Genomic DNA, 21,861 nt, shown 5'->3' on the forward strand with positions numbered 1-21,861 from the left:
TAAGAGTAATACCCAGTTTTTGCATTTCTGAAACTAAATCACTTTATCCAAAGAGCAAAGTGTATTATTTTTTCCTTTCATACAAACATTAATTAATATAACTTTTCGTTTATGTTGTTCAGTTTCTAAAAAACAGTTCAGTTTTACTACCATTGGACTTTGCATACCTATTATGAATAACCATGTTTTTTTATATAACTATGGTGACAATCAAGTAAATTATTTGATGGTAAACGGCTATGGATGTCGGAAACACATGGAGTGTCACGTGCGAGTTGCCGATCCTACGAAATTTCAACACACTTGCCAGTAATGTGAATCGAATTTCACCGGTTTTCGATGTATAAAGCAGCTCATAAATACGCGTGCGTTATAAACGAAAGTAATTAAGTTATATTCTATAACCGCACTACTAATTATTTTTTAAAAAAAATTTAAACTGATCGCCACGCGGCGCTAGTAGGCAGTACGCTGTTCAAAAAAAGTAAAACTGAAAGAAAGCAACAGTGTGCATTACAGCTTTAGTCACAGATTTAAAATCAAGTGTGTTGAAAAACGTACGATATACATGCTTTCTAAACTCTCGGCTCTATTACGCCCTCGCCTCCACTACGTGTGTTATAACCATCATAGCGCACTTATATCTTAATAAACTATCATATACCCTCCATGAAAGTTGTAGTCGTGTGTAGAAAAAGACGGTTAATATTAAAACGGCTGTACAATACTAACTATAGCACAATCAATTTCCGACCTTAATGCCTATGTGATAAGTCTGGGAGCGTGGAGGCCGTAAAGTCTTCGTGCTAGAGGCGGCCTGTGGCGCGGCTCGTCGTCTGATGCTGGAGCCCAGTCCTGGAGCCTGGCGCCGGCAGCTAGACGGTGCGTCAGACGATGAGCTATTGAGAAGCCGCCGCTACCTTCCAGTTGAGTCAGGACTATAATCACTTGCCTGTGAAGGTTGTGTATTTATATTAATTTGACCATAAATAATTATAAGTTTGGCAAAGACACTGATGAAAGTGAGAGAAATCTAATCGCAGACTAAAACTCAAAATGCCTCAGGACCTTGTCAAATAAACAGTGCATATGTAAAGTAAAGTAGGATGTGTGTAACACATACCGAGCCTGTCACGACGAGATAACCCAACAAACATACTACTAATGTTCAGTTGTGACAGATTGTAGTACACAAAAATACAAAAAAAAAATATAAGTTTGTAAATTAGGTTCTATTGTCAGATTTGCTTCACGTATTAATATATAGATTACTTTGATAACAGCATAGACAATCTTATATTCGCTGATATGACAATTAACAAAGTTGACATTATTTGACATTGTTGTAATACGTTTTTCTCTTCCAGTCATCCCTGTTCCCTTGGCGAGAGAGACACGAAGTAGCTTAGGCATATTTCTAAATGCCATACTTGGATAAATACATAAAATAAAACAAAAGAACACAAAAGGAAAAAAAATTGTCCCCCAGTATGGCAGAACGTATAGTAAGCTTTAAGCAGTTTTTCTTTATTTCTTTTTTTTTTATGTACACTTGCCTAGGTGCTTTGATCCAGCCACCCAGGGTTGTTAACCCCAGAGTAGATGCCGGGGCAATGGGTTCGCCCCGAGGCCTCAACCTTCACCTCCCTAGGAGGTGCGGAAGATCAGACAGTCAGTCATCCCTGTTCGCAGTCATCTCGTTATTTACTCGCTTTCTTAGCATATCATCTTTCACACAGTCCATCCATCTCTTTTTCAGCCTTCCTCTACTCTTATAACCATACACGTATATACGTACGACTTCATTTTATCCTATGTAAAGAATTAGTAAAGATACATCAAATACTTTAAATATACCAAAATCTTATGCTAAAACTGTATCTAAGTTAGCAATACAAATACCTGTGCAATGGTGGGACAGAATCTATAGTCTTCAATTCACCCCTGGTGGAGACCACGTTGTAGCTCTCCTGGCAATCACACTTGACGTGTATCCACTTGTCTGTGTGTCTGTTCTCGACCATCACCACAAGTCCTGCCCAACCCTATAACAACAAAATAAATATGAGTGTACAAACAGCACCAATTTAAATAATTGGGAACACGCTGTAGTGTGCTTCCATTCAGTTGGGTAGATCTGCTTGTAAATACAATTGGCCGACGTATCGACCGAACTAATCGGGCGATAAATCGTGTAATATATAATAGTAAAGTTTATTGCACATAGCAATACTACTATATGTACTATACTAGTAGTATCTCACGACATTTCACATAGCGCCATCTAGTCCCAATATCAGCAGAGTTTGTGATATGTGTACTAGACAACTAGTATATATACATTTTGTGTACGTAATGTACATAGAAAACATATTGACCGATACCAACAATCTTACTCATGAATGTTTGTACCGTTCCGAGAAATTGAACACGCGACCATCAGAAGTAAATCAGTGTGCTGAACCGCTAGACCAATGAGGCCGTCTGTATATATTTTATTTAATATTTAGTCTGGTTCTTTACCTTTGTTAGATAATAAGCAGTCATGCCCTGTCTCCCTTCATGTCTCTGCCCTCTAGCCAATGTGAGACCTATAATCGCATCAGCTAAGATGTGGGGGTGAAGTGAGGGCCTCTCAACGGTGAGTGGCTTCGAGGAATGGGCTGCGAGCACGTGGCGGGGCCAGGCCGAACTGTCCGCTAACTCAAGGCCGGTATGCCAGTGATTGAAGGCCAGGCACACGACCAGGTAGAAGCCTTTCTCCAGCATTTTATGGCAGCCAACAAAGCCGCGTACCTGTACAACAAATTCTTAAGCTACAAAAAAGATCAGTACGTATCATTAATGGAAAAAGCCAACTAACACGAGCCTGGAATCATATTGTCAAAAATAAAATTATGTGTAAATATGTGTGTCATTCTTAATATTTTCCTAACTGACCTGCTGATTTACTTCCTCTGCATCACACTTACATAACATTTATCATTATATTTCGCCCAATTTACATAATATCTTTTAAAATCATAGCCTACGTGTTATTCTGATGTATAAGCTATATTACTGTAAAGTTTCATCAGAAACCGTTCAGTAGTTTTTGCGTGAAAGAATAACAAACATCCATACTTACAAACTTTCGTATTTATAATATTGTTAAGATATTAGCAATTATTATAAATATTAAAAGTCATTGTTAGACATAAAACCAAATATATTATTATTTAAGTGAAGTTTAGTAGATTTAAGACTTTCTAGAAAGCTATTTTGCATTGCAGAATGAGATATTATTTGTGTAAGATATATCAACTAGTAAAAGTATGTATTATAGTAAAATAACAACTGTATAACATTAATTTAACTATGTCTCTAATACAATTCACTTTATCATTTAAAATACAACCAGACCGATTGCCGTGGTTAACAAAAATCCTCCATTTTATACAGAGAAGATATGAGTGGGGGTTATACGCAACTAGTTGAACGATACCGAGTAATAATGAAACTACCTTCTTCTAATATTTTTAAATATCAGATTTTTCGACAATATCGATGTGAACATTTGATACAGAGTTTTTCCGAAGTGGCCACACATGAAGTGCCTGATAATGTAGACATGTGTAGACACCGTTTCCTAAATTCCTCGAAATACATAAAAAAAAATCGAAAATCATCACAATTGAGATCATATCATGTGCGTCAACTTCCCTGCTTTATAAAAAAAACTAAAAAATGACTAATGACACAAATTGCCGTAACAAGAGGAGACTAAAAAGGCCATCTACATACCTGTCTCTTGCTGTGTACGACCAGCTTCCCGACCTGAGCGGTAGGGCCCGACCGGGTCCTAAACACCACCACGCAGAGATCCAGCTGCGAGCGCTGGCTTTTGGCAGAATTCCTGGAATATTAAAAATGTAACATAAGAATGATACATTGGCGATATTTAGATAAATTAATCTATTTAGAGAAATAAAAATCTTTGGAAAATAAACTGTATGGAATAATCAAATTTTATATTAAACAAATGTTATGTAAAAAAGCCTATTATAGGATAGATGAATTTATAGATGATAGCAATATATAGCAAGTATTAGTTTATTTGCGGAGAACGTTATAATTTATTTTTCATACTGCTTTCTTGATATATGATAGCGTAGCGGCTTTTGTATTGATTGCCGCATGCATCCTCATGTAAAGTGCGAATACTGTAACTACCATATAGTAAATTTTGTAGCTGTGACGTGGTCGAGTGGAATGAGTAGTCATGCTCACTAAAATGTCCAGACATGTGGCGGCGTGGTGGGCCGGTACATTGGGCTCCCTAAAATATGGTCGAGCGCAGTGATGACTGGCTCATCCGGCATATTCGTGAACGAGTGCTGCTTGTAGGGAATGGTCTGTTCTTATCACTACGACTGATTTAATCTTATTGTGTTTTTACATTTGAGCCTAAATAAATTAGTGCTGGTTGGTAGTTTGTATTCACACGTTACGACTTGTAAAATGTGAACTTGCAAGGATTGTTTAAAAGAGCAACACACAAGTTTCTTGCTTATTCTCCTTGTGATGAGATTGCTTTCCGAATAAGCGGTAGATTTAAAAAAATGTTGACTATTCAAAAGTGCTTAAATTAAGTTTATTTGAATAAATGATTTTCTATTCTTTTCTATTCTAATAATAAAAAAGACACGAATCACACGGGCTATCACGCGCGAAAGTGTGATCACAAATAATACAGTAAGACCCCACTTAAGAGTGGGTTCCAATAAGTCCCATCACTAAACGAAACAATGTATCGACGGTGTCTTTCTGTTTTATCAAACAGTAACAAGTATAGATATTTGTAACTCTTTCTCACGTTTCTTGAACTATATCCTCGACATCTTTCCGTTATATATTCGTTCATGAGAATCGGTCAAGCCGTTTCGGAGGAGTATGGGAACGAAAACTGTGACACTAGAATTTTATAAAGAAGATATATTTCTTAGTCACCTCTGGCCTTCCTGGAACAGTGTGAAATCAACTTCGGTGGGTTGTGTAGCGGTCAGCAATAGACAAGTTAAGTGTCTTGTAGACGACATAGGCGGTAGTATGCCGGCCAACCGCACCTCGTGCCAGCCGACTCGCACTTTGCATATATCTATGCAGTCGAAATATCTGAAAAGAGAGTGTTAATTTTGTTACTTAGTACTTGACGGCCAGTGATTTAGTGGTTTAGCACACCGCTTTACTTTGATGGTCGCCGGTTCGATTTCTCGCACGATACACACATTTACATTAATGATTGTTTGTATCGGTCTGAGTGTTTTCTATGTATATATAATATTTACAAAAGTTTGTATGAAAATTCGTCATATTTGGTGCTAGAACGATGTAACTTTTTTCTGTATTTTTTTTGGGTTAAATTATTAAATATTTTTTATCATTTTTGTCAAGGTCACTTTTCCACGTGGACGAAGTCGCGGGCAGAGCTAGTCATTATTAAATGACGGTGAAGTTTACTTGGACATGTCGTCGAAGATGACGGAATGCGATTTGTCCAGGATTATTATTAATAATAAATGAATGTGAAGTTTACTCGAGCACGTCGTCGTAGATGTGCGTGAATTATCCAGGGATATGAAAAAGTTTACTTGAGCACGTCGTCGAAGCTGATCCAGAAGACGCCCTGGTCGTGGTCGCGCGCGTCGCGGGGCTCGCGCTGGTCGCGGGGCTCGCGGGCGTCGCGGGGCTCGCGGGGCTCGCGGGGCGCGCGCGGCGTGTCCCCGCGCCACGCGTAGTGTCCCCACGGGTTGCGCAGGCGCAGCAGCCGCGCCGCCGCGCGCTCCGCCACGTCCAGCACGGAGTACGCGTGCCGCGGCCGCAGACCCAGTCGTTGGTACTCCTCCTCGTCCACCTGTAGGTACGGCCTCGGCGGTCTAGCGGTTTCGAGCACCGCTTCACAGGTCGCGGGTTCGATTCCTCGCACGGTACAAACATTTGTATTCGTGGGTGTGATTGTTTTTATAGGTCTGGATGTTTTTTTTATGTGTACATAGCGATTTGGCACACCACTTTATTTCGAATAGTCGCGGATTTGATTCCTCGTACAGTACAAACATTTGTATTCTGAGAGTCTAGGTGTTTTCTATACATATTATATATTTATTTACAAAAAAAATATCGAACTATTTTCATCAGTTGTCTAGTATGTATAACACAAGCTCTGCTTAGCTTGGTACTGCTTACTGATGACCGCTGTATGAATTATAAAAAAAAAAACATCAATAAAGTGGGCCCCTTCAACTGACTTCAAAACCGACACCAACTGATTGTTAAATTGACCTTCCACTGTACTAAGACTGGGTGTCTTTGAAGGACAATTTTAGAGGCTGCGAGAATTCTTGCATCACTAGCACTGGAAACGGAGTACGAAAGGACATCATGTGGCACGCGCTCAAGAAAAGACACAGCAAAAGTGCTATGCGGCACCGAAGCCGAAAAATATTAGATCTGCCAATAATTTATCTACCACAATTTAATGGAACCCACAATCGATGGCCAAAGTTATGCGATACCTTCATGTTGCCGCCGCCGCAGCTGGCGCCCATGAGGAAGCAGGCCTGCCGCGAGGAGAGCAGCTGCGCCCACACGAGGTCGCGGTCGAGCTGCTCGAGCGGCAGCCCGCCCCCCGCGCCGCCGCCCGCCCCGCCGCCCGCCTGCAGCGACACAGACTCGCACGGCGCGCCCGTCAGCGTGCACAGCCCTACGACGCGTCGTCACCATTCACAGTACGTCATTTGTTTTGTTCACTTTTGCCATATATACAGGTAATAGGTATCCCCGCGGTATCGTTCACATGTTTAAGCATGTGTTATTCTGATGTATGAGCTATATTATTGTACAGTTTCACTGAAATCCATTCAGTAGTTTTTCCATGAAATAGTAACATCTATAATTACACATATACTCACGAATCTACAATATTAGTAAGACTTGCAATTACCTGTGACTTCCTTTGCAATTTTGAAAGAAAATATGTCTATGTACGTCCTTGTGATTTTATAAAACTTTACAGTAATATAGCTTATACATCAGAATAACATTTAGGCTATAATTTAAATATAATTGGGCGAAATATAATGATAAATGTAAAGTAAGTGTGTTGCAGACGAAGTTGAGCGGGACAGCCAATATTTTATAAATTAAAATTGACTTACCTTCTATAGCTCTCCCGGAGACCAGAGCTTCGTAGCACCCGTGTAACTTCGCTACTGCCTTCTCTATTAACGGCACCCATAACTGTTTTCTCTTTGCCTGGAAGAAAAGTTTATTTATTTATTAGGATAATAATATTGATTTCAATAAATCGCACTGATTATTGAAAATATATATCATCGATAGATAGAATCAAGAAATTCAAAAGATACTAATAAAATAATCTACTCATACTACGAAATTACGAATCAATACTTAATTTATAAGAAACAATATTTAATTTATAAGAAATATTTGATTTTTTTGTATATTTGTATGTAATGACAAATATACAAGAAATTAAAATTTTTCTTTTATATAATATTGATGTAGAAACGACACATAAAAATTATTCTTATTATTCCTAGTTTTAAGTCGACCGTCCAAAGTTAATGGTCTACATACCTGCGAGTAGACAAGATGTCCCTTCTTATTGGCCGGTAACAAGTCATCGACGGTGACCGTCAGCCACCTACCGTCCTTGCACAGCCGCAGTTGGTACGCACCCACGCTGGGGTCCCCGCGGACCACGACACCTCGGACTAGTGACGACCGTTCAGCAAGTACCGCCAGAGCTGATAGCAGCCAGCAATTGCCAAGTACACCTAGAAATGCGGAGTAATACATTTTAAAATGCATTTTAGTGAACACGAAATAATGTTCAAGTATTTTTGATGTCTTCAAATTCTGTTGATCCATGGCAGGCGTATATGCGTATATACTCACGTGTCCCGCCGGATGCCCTATTTCCGTTCGAGTCAAGCCAAGCTGTAGTGCAAGTGGGTGCTCAAGAGTACAAAGAACATCCGGTCCACTGGAAGCAGTGTCATCAACTCCGCCTAAGTCAAGCCAAGCAATAGTGTCGGGCACTCACCAATGCTAAGACGAAGGAACCCGTGCTTACCCTGCGATCCCTGAGGACGACCCAGGACAGGCTCGGGTCTGCGCTCACCTCGCCTGTCGGGTACAACGCCACTAACGTCGAAGTCAAACCAAGCTATAGTGCAGCGGGAGTTCTCGAGTATAAAAACGAAGGAACGCGTGCTTGCCCTATATTATATCCGACGGCTTGTGGTCTCTGGAGATGGTCATGGCAACCCCACCTGCGCATATGCGTCCATGCGCTCACTTGGCCGGATGCAAAGTCACTAGCCCCGCCAGAGAAGCCAAGCTATAGTGCAAACAGGTGCTACGAGTACAAATAACGTCCGGCCGGCTGGATGCATTAACTCCTCTCGTGCCAAGTCAAGTCCCAGCGCTGTCTACAAAGACGAAGGAACTCATGCTTACCCTGGGATATATCGGATGGCTTGGGGTCCCTGAAGACGACCCAGGGCAGGCGCGGGTCTGCGTCCACGTGTATCTGGTGGGGCCGCAGCCAGCGCGCGGCCGCGCCGCCGTCCGCGCGGTCGGCCGGCCCGGCCGTGCCACCCGGCCCGCCGGATGCGCCGCCGCTCGACCCGCCGTAGTACAGCGACCGCGGGCTCGCCGGGAACGACTCGTCCACGTACGGCTCGCCCGTCTGTATACATACACTAGCATGCTAATGGTAGACATACGGAAATGGGTTTGTTTGTTTGTTATCTTTTCAAGACTAAATGGCTGAGTCAATTTTGAAATTATATGTACACATTACTATTATAAGACGGAACGGATGGACGGAAGGATTACATTAGTATTACAAGACGGGACATAAGCTATCTTTTATCTAACGAATTTATATTATTAACCGGGTCTTAACACGAATAATTTTATGGCAAATAAAGGTCTTTTCTCGATGTTTCGATTAGGTTGCACTAGCCGTGGTCACAAGCTCAGAATATTACATAGGCATATTATACCTAATGTAAAAATATATGTAAATTGGGCGAAATATAATATTAAATGTTAAGTATGTGTGATGCAGACGAAGTGGCACGGGTCAACTAGTGGAAAATGTAGAAGGTACGAGGAACTTACCGCAGCACACTGTGCCAGCACCTCCTGCCACTGAGTCCAGGCGTGACTTTCTTCCCTCAGCCGCAATATCTCCATTGGAGTCGTCTCTTGTCTCTCTCCGTCTGAATCTTCCACTGTAAAGGAAAGAATGACAACAAATATTGCAATATGTAGTGTATTATGCGAGCAGGGGGTACTGGCAGGGTACTGGCGGCCTACTATATGAGTGTGTACTGACGCTCGTCGTCGTCCGCGGCGTCGTGCGCATTGGAGGGGTCTCTTGTCTCTCTCCGGGGGAATCTGGCCACTAAATGAGTGTGTAATGACAACAAATATTGCAATATGCGCGGTATTATGCGAGCAGGGGGTACTGGCGGGGGGTACTGGCGGCCTACTATATGAGTGTGTACTGACGCTCGTCGTCGTCCGCGGCGTCGTGCGCGGGGTGGGCGGGGGGCAGGGGGCAGGGGGGCGGGGGGTACTGGCGGCCTACTATATGAGTGTGTACTGACGCTCGTCGTCGTCCGCGGCGTCGTGCGCGGGGTGGGCGGGGGGCAGGGGGCGGGGGTACTGGCGGCCTACTATATGAGTGTGTACTGACGCTCGTCGTCGTCCGCGGCGTCGTGCGCGGGAACGACTGGGCACCGGTCCACGCGGGCGGGGGGTACTGGCGGCCTACTATATGAGTGTGTACTGACGCTCGTCGTCGTCCGCGGCGTCGTGCGCGGGGTGGGCGGGGGGCAGGGGGCGGGGGGTACTGGCGGCCTACTATATGAGTGTGTACTGACGCTCGTCGTCGTCCGCGGCGTCGTGCGCGGGGTGGGCGGGGGGCAGGGGGCGGGGGGTACTGGCGGCCTACTATATGAGTGTGTACTGACGCTCGTCGTCGTCCGCGGCGTCGTGCGCGGGGTGGGCGGGGGGCAGGGGGCGGGGGGTACTGGCGGCCTACTATATGAGTGTGTACTGACGTTCGTCGTCGTCCGCGGCGTCGTGCGCGGGGTGGGCGGGGGGCAGGGGGCGGGGGGTACTGGCGGCCTACTATATGAGTGTGTACTGACGTTCGTCGTCGTCCGCGGCGTCGTGCGCGGGGTGGGCGGGGGGCAGGGGGCGGGGGGTACTGGCGGCCTACTATATGAGTGTGTACTGACGTTCGTCGTCGTCCGCGGCGTCGTGCGCGGGGTGGGCGGGGGGCAGGGGGCGGGGGCGCGGCGTCTGACACATGTCGCAGGCGGCCGCGCCCGCACTGTTCGCGAACGTGCACTCGCCGCACGACCACTCCGCACCCTCCGACCTGGACAGATAACGCACTTTTTACATTCCCATCGAATCAGAACCACACCTTCCTATCTCAACACAAGAGCACTTTTTGACATTCCTACCAGAACAGAATTTGCACTTTTATATCTTCCCATCTGAAACCATCCTCACTAAACAGATCCCCAGTTTTTAACCTTCCAATCTGAACAAAACCGCACCTTCCTAACAGAATATAACCGCACTTTTTTACCTTCCTATTTGTACAGAACCCTACTTTTTACACTTATGTAAACCATATATATATATTACAGATGTTATTACATATTACTTGGCGTTTGCTATCGCGAGCAAAGTCACAGGTATGAGCTAGTATATATAAAATAAAATACAACTGACTTGGGTTCAGGCGGTGGAGTTTTCTGTCTGGAGCCTCGCCGCGGTAGGGCCGGAGTGTGCCGTGATCGTCGCGGGGACGGACTGCGACCTACTGCATAATAACCAGTCGTTAGTTATTTATTTAGTAACCAAAAGCTATGTAACACTATGTTTGGGAAACTACTCTGCTACCAAAATATTAGGGAAGCGTCAGTTTCGTACCTGTATGGTTCTGCGGATTTCTTGGGCTTCAGGGTCTCGAAGATATCTTCGCTAGCTTTCACACACTTTCACAGGTTCACAGTAGGTTTAACACAGTTCTAATTTATTTCAATTCACAACAAATGCGCGCGCGCGTCAAGGCCGCTGTACGGTCCGTTTGTTACTTATTAGGGAGGGGAAGGGAACGCGCGGGAACAGAAAACTAACGGACTCTAATATAATATAATATCTGTGCTTACGATGATACAGGGTAGATTTTGAACAACTATGTATAAAAACAAATCGTACAAACAAGTAGTATAGCTACAGCTCGACCGCTCAGAGTTAGCATTTCTGACAGGTCGATCGAATTGGCGATGTAACTTTGAACTGACGTACAATTTACGGCAAAATTTTAAATATGCCTTATTAACGAGTGATAACATTATTTCATAATTATTGCAACTTATATTAATTTTGGGCTATTCTAAATTGTAAAAACTTTTAAAAGTCAAACCACATCAAACTGCACTGTTTCAAGTTTATGTCAACTGTGTTTTTTTGTAGTGATGTGACCAAATAACCTTGAAACAGCGCAGTTTGATGTGGTTTGACTTTTAAAAACTATGTACGTACGGAAGTTAAAGTTACATCGCCAATTCGATCCCGTCCTGTCAGAAACGCAAACTCTGAGCGACCTGACCATAATAGGTGCTTTTACATGACACGTTCTTTCACACGCGTTCAGGAATGCGCGCGATTTAGCGCGGGAAAGCGAATTCACTATTTTTTGTGATCATACGCGCATGATAGCGCATTTGTTTCAAGTCATCTTCTTTTTAATTTTATTTTACAAAGACAAGTTTGAGATTTGTTAATTATGTATAACTCTATATACTCGTATTAGGTACATACCAACACTGCAATTGGCATCCGAGGAAGACCCTGGTACACCGTGTTTGGGTACTGGCGGAGTCTTGCACGCCAGGCATAATGAGGCTGATAAAGGATTCTGTAGAGTGCATGAACTACACGACCTGAAATGCAGATTTTTATTCATATATAGTAACAGAACACATTTTATTCAAAATTAAAATGAAAAGTCATAATTTTTAATCCATCGCTCATTAAAAGAGCTGTCTCATCATATGAGGAACGAACAAGAAACTTGCGTGTTTTTTTTTATGCCAGGCCCGAAGCGAAAGCGTTAAACTTATGTGGAGTCCATTTTCGAATTGGCCCCCTTAAAAATCAAACGGCCCCCTGTGGGGCGTGGGCACAACTGTTTTAGTCGCTTATGAACGTCACATTTTTTACATTAATCCATATTATTTTCCGACCAGTTACAGATACAATTGAGGAGAACTGGAAAGAAACAGTATAATTTTTTTTATACCCCCAAGTGATAAAAGCTGTCCACCACTAAATTTATTTTTTTTAATTTTTGAAATATTTGTATTACTTTATATAGTAGCATTAAAAATACATACAACTCTAAATTTTCACCCTTCTATCACCGACCCCTATTTTTTAATAGCGATTTAAATTTATATGGCAAAACAACGTTGCGGGTTCAGCTAGTAATTAATGAATGTAAGGATCCCGATCGTAGGGGAAGGAATTAGGAAAGGGCAAATGAATAGAGCATTGCATACCAGTGGTGGAGCGACGGCGGTCTGGAGCCGGCGCAGGCGGCGCAGGCGGCCGCGGCCGCGTCGTTCTCGAGCGTGCAGCGACCGCACGACCACGGCGCGCCGCCGCCCGCAGCGCCCGGCTCCGGCCCGCCCGCACCGGCCGGCGCCGACGAGTCTGCTGGTGAACCATCATAATGACAATATCTCTAGACTATTACACGACGCTATCCAGTCCCAAAGCTGAGAAGAGCTTGTGTTATGGGTACTAGATAACAGATGACATCATTGCCTTGCCTTTATCCCATTATTTGGGGCGGCGCAGTATGTCATTCTCTTCCACTACTCTCTATCGATCGTCAGATAACAGATATCAATACTTAGATATTCGTAAATATATACATAATATACATAGAAAACAGCCAGGCCGATATCAACTATTTATACCGTGCGAGGGATCGAACTCGCTACCATTGGAAGTAAATCGGTGTGTCACTAATAATATTCTTGGAACAACAACACAACGCCATCTAGTCCCAAGGTAAGCAGAGCTTGTGTTATGGGTACTAGACCACTGATATAAATACATGGATACATTTTTGTAAATACATAATATACAATACAAACAATCCAAATCATACTCATGAATGTTTGTACCGTGCGAAGAATCGAACCTGCTACCATCGAAAGTAAAGTGATAGAACGACGAACCTATTAAATAACAACATCTGAAATATTACTATTAGCTCATATACGACTGATTTAGTTACAAGTAGACTGTTGTGAAGACAAAACGCCTACTATTTATTTTTACACAAATATTATACTTTTGTATTATTTGTGCTCATACAATTTTGTAGTTTTTATTAAGTTAAAATATAGAAGTCGTACAAGTTACTCTGCGTCTTTAATTTCATTATTCCCGAAAATCCGCTGTGATTACTCCAGAACATAGATATTATATTTTTTTATAACATCCAAACTTAGTATGTAGTACCCATAACACAGGCTCTGCTTAATTTGAAACTAAATGGCACTGTGAAATGTCCAGGGTAATTATTATTATTTTGCAATATCATATACGTGGTCACTCTATTCTCCCAAATTTAAATTTAAAAATGAATATGTGAGTATTATTGTAAACATCATCATCATCATCATCATCGTAGCCCGGAAGACGTCCACTGCTGGACATAGGCCTCCCCCAAAGATCTCCACGACGATCGGTCCTACGCTGCTCACATCCAATGCCTTCACCTTGCTGGAGGCCTTCCCACGCTGCGTCTTCCGGTCCGTGGTCGCCACTCGAGGACTTTACTGCCTCAACGGCCATCTGTCCTACGAGCTATGTGCCCTGCCCATTGCCACTTCAGAGTCGCAATTCTTATTGTAAACATGTACAACATTTATTTTAAAATAATACGAGCTGAGTTTCTTTTCAGTTCTTCTCATCTCGAAATCATTTCGAACTGACGGTAGATTTGACATATAATAAGAGTCTGTAATAGACCTACTTGAATAAAGATATTTCGAATTTGAAAAAAAAATGTATTACACTTATCCACACACAAGTTCAATGAGTAAGTGTTAACTTACCAACGGCAAACAGCAACTCGTCGCTGTTCAGATCGTGGTCAAGAGATGCGATCGGCACTGTCAGTCGCTTCGGCTCATTTCGGGTCGACTCCGACGACTTGCTGCTACTGCTCGCCTCTGATGTTATCGATCTGGAACTTTCCATTTCAAGAACAATTTACTTTAGGGGCCGTTCAAGTATTTCGTAAGCAGTATGGGAGGGCGAGGGTGTCTTATTTTGCTTATGACATGGGGAGTAGGGGACTCTAGATGATCGTTACGTCATCGGCAGTTATTTACTTTTCTACACGAATGGCAACCCTCACAATGTCTTTGCAAAAAAACAATACATTAATTGAAATATTTACGTAATCATACGAACTTTGCTTACGAACTTTGCTTACTTTTGATGACAAGGGAGATGGGGGGGGGGGGGGGTGAATAATTGTAATAAATCTGCTTACGTACTACTTGGACGGTCCCTTATACAGTTTTAGAAAGTTGAAGATATTATATGTTGCTTTTATCTAGGTAATATATAGTATCTTTATTGAATAGAATATTAAGAACATCAACAAAGTTAATTTAAACATGTTGTAGTTCAACATAAAACAGTGTTGTAGCCAAGTTATTGATATAAAATGAAAATTTATTTGTACTATAGTTGAATTGTACTCTAGTTTCATTTTAGATTATTTTTATATAATTAAATTTGGTAGCGCACCACACGAGCATAAGCTGACGGCATACGCTGAACCGGGTTCTTTTGCCATCCTTAATGAAGTATCCTTTAAATGTATTTTCTTTTATATAATTTCACTAACAGCAATAAATTATTCTTATTCTTTTGAATCGACTTCAGTGCTGCACTCTCGATAGCGGTATGGAGGTAAAACAGGCACCAGCGATTTTTTTTTTAAATATAGGCATACTCGTTAGCTCATTAATATTAAGGAACTTTATATTTGCAAATGGATACGAGTGCCTTGAGTGAAGCGATGAATGAAATCAGTTGATAAAACGCTTGCAGAATTTGTATTACGTTAGTTAGTTACGCAGTTGTATTACGTTAAGGATATGCGATTCTACACCTAAAAATATAAACACACCTGTTGGGTATCATCCGATCGGGCCGATCGTGCCTGTCGGTCCGATCCGTCCGATCCGTCCGGTCGGTGCGGTCTGTCCGGTCGGTGCGGTCGGTCCGGTCGGTGCGGTCGGTGCGGTCGGTGCGGTGCGCGAGCGTGACGGGCGCGTGCGGCGGACGGCCACTGCGGCACACGTCGCACCACCGCGCCCACCACGCGTTGTACGCGAACCAGCACTCGTTGCATTGCCACATGCGATTCTCGCGTCTGTACACCAGTTAATAAAGAATAGATTAGAAAGAAACTAAATACGTTTATTTGATAAACAAACTAGAATATTGAAATTCCATTTTGACCATTATCTGTGGTACCAAATAGGCCTTCGTTCAGCGTATGCCGGCTGATTAATACCGGCTGCTGTATTTCACCATAGCACTATCTGCCAGAAACTGAAATACCATCCTGATCATCTGGATGAACGGCGATCCTCCACAGTGCGGTTTTCCAGAAACTTTTTGCCACCCACGACTACATCGTAGAATCATCTTCAGCATCCAACAATGATACGATATTTAAACCTTAAAGAAGTGGTCATCCCTTCTTAAAATGCCGACATGAAACTATGTTGCAGTTCCCCTGGTTTTTCGTGTGTGGTTGGCCTGTAAACCATGGTGACATGCGTGATGTGCAGGGGAAAAGGGATTTTTAGTAATCTGGACTGTTCCCAGTGCTAGCAATGTCAGTTCAGGTTGACCTGCAAGCAGTTCCACCTTAAAACCGTCGTAATAAATTACTAGTGAATTTGCCGCGATGTGCTAACTGACCTGACCTCATGTTCATCATATCATCCTCCATTGGAGCCTTTATTATAATCAATAAAAAAAAGCGCATTAAAAAAGTACAATTCCAATATTATTTCTTTAATATTGTTACTGAGTAAAGTACTAGTATAGGAGTAAGGCATTTTTCTAAATATATAGGTACACATATTGATCTGGTGAAACTGTAAAGAAACAGCTATTGCTAATAGCATAACAATAATTTAAAAATCTACCTATTTAGTAACTTATTTAACATATAAATTTTTCAATCAATAAATTCAAATATTCTCAAATGAATCTTATAAAAACGTTGAAACGTTATACTTACGAAGCTTGCTGTGATGAAGGCACTTTAGACGGGTCCCGCGGGTTGTGGGCCACTTTCCCGACCGATGGCAGCATGTTGAACACTTTCGTACTCGGGTCCTTAGGCACCGGGGCCCCTATGTGTGAAGTCCGTATATTACTTGCCACCGTCTCACTCACTGGCGATATACAGTTCTCAGCGCCCAACAACTCATCGATCCTAGCGTAATCACCGTCACTAATATCATTCGAGTACAACACTTCGTTATGTGAGTTACTCATCATGTTCTTCATATCTTGCACTGAGACATACGAATATCTAGTACCGTTATTATTCACTTGCAGCTGCAAATTCAAGTCCTTGTATTTACCTTTGTTTGGTAAAGCGTATATCACACCCTCAGCGTTCGTGTCCCAACTGCACTCTCTATCAATCAATTCCGCGTTGTTCTCGTCAATTTTCTTTTCAATCAGATCCTTTCTACCGTCGTCAGGTCTCGTTAAACTGCCGCAGTAATTCGCAAGAGAACGCTGATACTCGTTCAAACTCCGTCTGCTTGAAATCACTTTGCCAACTGGCCTCTCAGCGTGAGTTTGCTCCGAAAACGATCTTCTGTAAGTAGGCCGGATTTCTGGAGAATTCTGCGCGCTGATCGATCTACGGAAAGTGCTGCCTAAAGTGGTACTTCCAGTTTGAGGCCAATCGGGCACGGTGATCATAACACCACCCGATGTAGGAAGAGACGTCGCTCCGTCCCTACCACTTAGAGTTTCATGTCTTCCTAAAGTGGTGACACTCAACCCTCTAGAGTTGGGTATTCTTGCCAATGGTAACGCTCTGGGAGATAAGCACGCCTCGCAGTGGGTTCTGATACCAGAATTCTCTAACGTGCATTTGGTACAAGCCCACTTCTTCAAATGTAACGCTCTGCTTTGTTCCCTTTGATATTCTTTTACGTAATTGAGTTCCCAATTTGACTTGCTCTCGCTGCACTTTTTCGGTTTCCTCGTAACAGTGTGGAGACTTCTTAGGAAAGACTCACGGGGATTATAATGGGTATTGTACCCGAATCTCTCTGAGACCATAAGACTCGTGGGTCTGTTGATGGTGCCCCTGGTCTCGTCGACCTTCCACCACTTCTGCTGGGAGTTGATCACAGATCCGTGAGAGAGGGACCTGGTCACACCGTGTGCGTGGTCAGTGAGCTGCGTGGGGGACAACCTCAATGATTGCAAGTCAAGATTCAAAGGACGGCCGTCGGCGAAGCTCGAAGTAGGCTTATACGATGGGACAGCCAGGGTGTTGGATCTTATCATAGTGTGGTCTAAGAAACAGAAAGAATGTCAATTAGTTTTTTACATATAACAAATGCGTAACGTACGTAGCAACAACTCTCTTGTACTCTAGGGATTACGTATGCAGGCTAAAAAGGTCACGTCTGGCTACGATTTAAAACCGCAGATGTATATAAAAGGAGGACCACATTATTGAATGTGGTAACTCAAAGCGACAGATAATGATAGCTATAAAATCTGATCGCAGATAGATAAGAAAAAAAAAACAAATACGTAAGGAAGTTAAAAATACTTTTTATAATTTAGTTTACAGGCAAACAGTGCACGACGGTGTTTTGAATCTTTTCTCAGACTATATCTAGTAAAAACGGTTGCATCAAAAACACCATATTATGGCAAACGGGTCAATATATAACTACAGACAGAATAGGTGCAAACATTAAGTGTTTACTTCATTGTTTATTTGTGATACATGCATAAATTATAATCACAAAAAAAATTCTACATTATAATAAATATTGACTAACCTTGGGCAGACTTATCTTTATCCGTCATCCCTGAAGTTTGATCCTCATCATCAGAAAGTCTGAAACAAGTAACAATGACAATATAAATTTTATACTCTTTTAAATTTGAACGCGGCCCTTATATTCGTTTTTCTGTAACGTGGAACAAATCTACCGTGTTATAGGAGGGTGTTCCGTATTCCGAACCTCCTTAGTCTAAGCAGATTGTATCACCGGCTTGCTTACTGGAGCAAAGGGCGCTCGGTAATACTGGCCACATATAAAAACATGTGGGCACTTAAATTTCGAAAAAAGAATAATAAAATAATTGAAAATAAGAACTGGAATTAAAAGGACGCTCCGTATTTTTATCTACATAAAACGAGATAATTAAGGATTTATTTAACACAATATAGTTTTTGATGAAAATATACACTCTAGAGTGCGTGGCCACTAAACAGTACTACACATCGGGACGTTCCTGAGCAAAGGTTAGTAAGTTTGGTTACTTTGGGGTGTTCGGAGTGTGGAAGACGTTCTTCCAGGTCGAAATCGTATTTTTACTTCCTTTTCCATTAATTATTTTCTTTTCAATTAATAAAGTCCACTCTCTCTTTTATATATTAATTTATAAGGATTCGTAATCCAACAGAAGGATTAAGACGGAAAGAGAAGATGGAAGAAATATATTATTTTAAATACATTCCTGTATATATTAATTTGTGATGTCTTCAATCTATATGTTTCCTTTTTCAAAAAACACGGATTACTAAAAATACACCCACAGATTAAGAGAAGCAGTGTCAGTCAGAAAAAAAAGTTTTAAAAATATAGTAAGTGTTGAAATAGAAAAAAGGGCGCACCTGTAGACAGGCGCGTGGGGCGCGAGTGCATCACAGGCGGCGCAGCGCCAGGCCGCCGACACGTTCCTCAGGCCGCAACCGCAGCGCCACACGCGGCTCCGTTCCGGCGCAGAACCCACGCACGACCATCCGCTGTACATCAAAACAATGTACCGTTATATCCGCTGCTTTGCCCCATAACAAAATACCATACGACATAATGCTATGGAAATAGCTAAAGTAGACAAATTTAGCCATTGCCACATCTGGTAATTGTCTAATTCTTCTTACCGCATAAGCAGCAGAATTAAATCAACTCGTCAATTTAGTAATATGGGCACCCCATTGCAACATGGAATCATTCACATACACTTCCAATATCACAAATAATTCACACATCGCCATATAGTACAAGCTAAGCAGTAGCTTGTGTTATGGGCTAGACAAGTGACACAACCATCCACTGTTCATCACAACAACGTACTGTTCACATACTCTTCCAGTATAAATAATATCTCAGGACAATTCATACAGCGCCATCTAGGCTAGGCAACTGGTATGAATACATAGATACATTTTTTATAAATACATAAGTATATAAACATAGGAAACATCCAGACTGATAAAAACAATTATAATTATGAATACAAATGTTTGCACTCTGCGAATAATCAAACTCGTGACCATCAGAAAGTAAGGTAACATAGTGTGTTAAACTGTTCTACCACAGAGGCCTATATTGCCACCTCTCAGAATAATCTTAATTGCTCTGTGTATCTACATTTATATAAAATGCATGAGAGAAATAAAAAAAATATATTTATATGCTTTTAAAAATGACAAATTACTTTTTAGAAAACAAAAGGTGTACTCATTATTTTCTTTACCTCAGCTAAAATTAGTATTAAGAACTTACAAATTGTAAATAACTATAGTGAGTATTGTCATTTCGCTGGTAGCTTCATCTTTTAATTAAAACCAGGCTATAAAAAAATATCAGTTAAGTTTCTTACCAGTTCTTTATAATTTAATATTCATTCAGAATTACAAAATATTAATCTTAAAGTGATATATAAAATTCTATGTAAAATCTATATTTTATTAAAATTTTAAAAAATATATGTCATATTGAAATAAATCAATAATGAATTTATGAAAGTGTACCTATTGTATAAATAATGTTGTAAGGATCCTCTTGAATTAAATAAAGATTATTATTATTATTATATTGATCCTTAGAACAATAATTTCTATATTCTACAAATGTGTCTATGGTTCTTTTTCAGGAATGATAATCAAATGGTGCACTTGCTAACGGTATATGCTGCTGGGACACCAGTGGAGGATGATAAGATGATTATGAGGTGATGTCAGTTAGTCCGTCATGACAAATTCACCAAGAATTTAACATTATAGTTTCCATGAGGAACCGCATGGAGGTCAATGTGACATCATACATTAGCAATGTACTGTCAGATTGATCTCCACGCTAACGGGGTTATTAATTCACATTACTATCAATCCCTCCTCCCGTCAATATGGTATATAGGGTTGATATGATACAACTCCAACTTTTTTAACTTCCTTGGGTCATATCTATCAACAATTAATTGATGGAAAATCATGGAAAATGGCAAGCCGCACCTACAAGAGCAGCTCCTAAATTATGAATGAATGAACATATAGGGTAATTTGAATATTCTTTTCTATTGCAATAACATTATTTATTGCTTTTTGAAACATAATTAACTTAAGCAATGTACACATTTCACAACTTGATTGATTAAATCAATAATTCTGATTTTATTGAGATTTTCATTGATCTAAAGCATCATTTTGCTGTATGAAATTAGCTGTAGGCATATAGAACACACTGCAGAAAAAACATCGAATTCATAGTAATAACAAAAGAACATGCAGAATAATTGATGTAACTGGTATAAAAAAATTGATAATGGTGTTAAAGCATGAATGTAAAAAAACGTATTTATATATAAATTTCACCCACCAGTAATACCATCTTCATTAATATAAGTTTTTATACTCTTTTATGCTTTAGAAGTCTCGATAGAAAATATATATTAGAATAAAACTATTGTACACCCACTTTCAACATCAACGTTAGATTTTCATTCAATTACTGACTAAACCTCGCAATGGAAAGCCTAACAATGTATAATGTATCTAATGAACTTCCTTAAAGACTACGCAACAATGAAATACAATAGAAATATAACCTAAATAAAAGGTAAAGAAAAATCGATATTGAAGTGACATTTGCAACAATGGATGGGTCTAGTTATGTGTGAAAAACTCACCTATTGAATTTGTTTTCCGTGGGAACGACTATCGGCTCCGACCCAGGGGTAGTTACTTCGTTTTTTCCAGTACGAATTGTGCGTTCCGGTGACGAATCGGCTTTAAATGTGTCCTTAGACGGGCCACTGTCATGACCAGACACTCTTTTCGTTGAACATTTTAAACACTTCACACTCTCCGTAGGGTTGATTTGGCCACATGTCTGACAATGCCATTGCAGCACCGACGCGATGGAGCCCATTTTAATTCACACATGGCTATGAAACCATAACAGTACGCGGTTTTATAAAAACAAATATCCAATGAAGAAAAATGAAAACAGCTGATCCTCCATGTTGTTTGTGTTTAACTTTTTTAAAGTAGGCATTGGTGTTGCCAACCCAATAGCCGGTTTTCGAACAAGAAATTAGAAATTGTTAATCATTTTATTGGCCAAGAATTACATGATATTTTATTGCAAAGATGAAATAATC

The 21,861-nt window shown here is 41.1% G+C and overlaps 1 protein-coding gene across 1 annotated transcript; it reads right to left on the reverse strand.

Moving 5' to 3' along the window:
• Window positions 1–675: 675 nt before the first annotated feature.
• Window positions 676–21,629, reverse strand: LOC131853986 (calpain-D). The gene is made up of 21 exons (XM_059205104.1): window positions 21,388–21,629; window positions 19,091–19,222; window positions 18,249–18,307; window positions 16,448–17,750; window positions 15,408–15,565; window positions 14,232–14,348; window positions 12,660–12,813; window positions 11,920–12,041; window positions 10,825–10,912; window positions 10,320–10,462; window positions 9,193–9,305; window positions 8,524–8,755; window positions 7,639–7,838; window positions 7,197–7,293; window positions 6,555–6,742; window positions 5,631–5,893; window positions 4,990–5,154; window positions 3,784–3,895; window positions 2,524–2,796; window positions 1,903–2,045; window positions 676–952 (listed from the first exon to the last, which is right to left on the reverse strand). The coding sequence occupies exons 1-21, from the start codon at window positions 21,627–21,629 to the stop codon at window positions 763–765; spliced, it is 4,494 nt and encodes a 1,497-aa protein (XP_059061087.1). The 3' UTR covers window positions 676–762.
• Window positions 21,630–21,861: the final 232 nt, after the last annotated feature.

The sequence above is a fragment of the Achroia grisella genome, unplaced genomic scaffold, assembly GCF_030625045.1.
Source record: "Achroia grisella isolate CSIRO2021 unplaced genomic scaffold, CSIRO_AGI_Agris_v1 utg918, whole genome shotgun sequence".
Lineage (NCBI taxonomy): Eukaryota > Metazoa > Arthropoda > Insecta > Lepidoptera > Pyralidae > Achroia > Achroia grisella.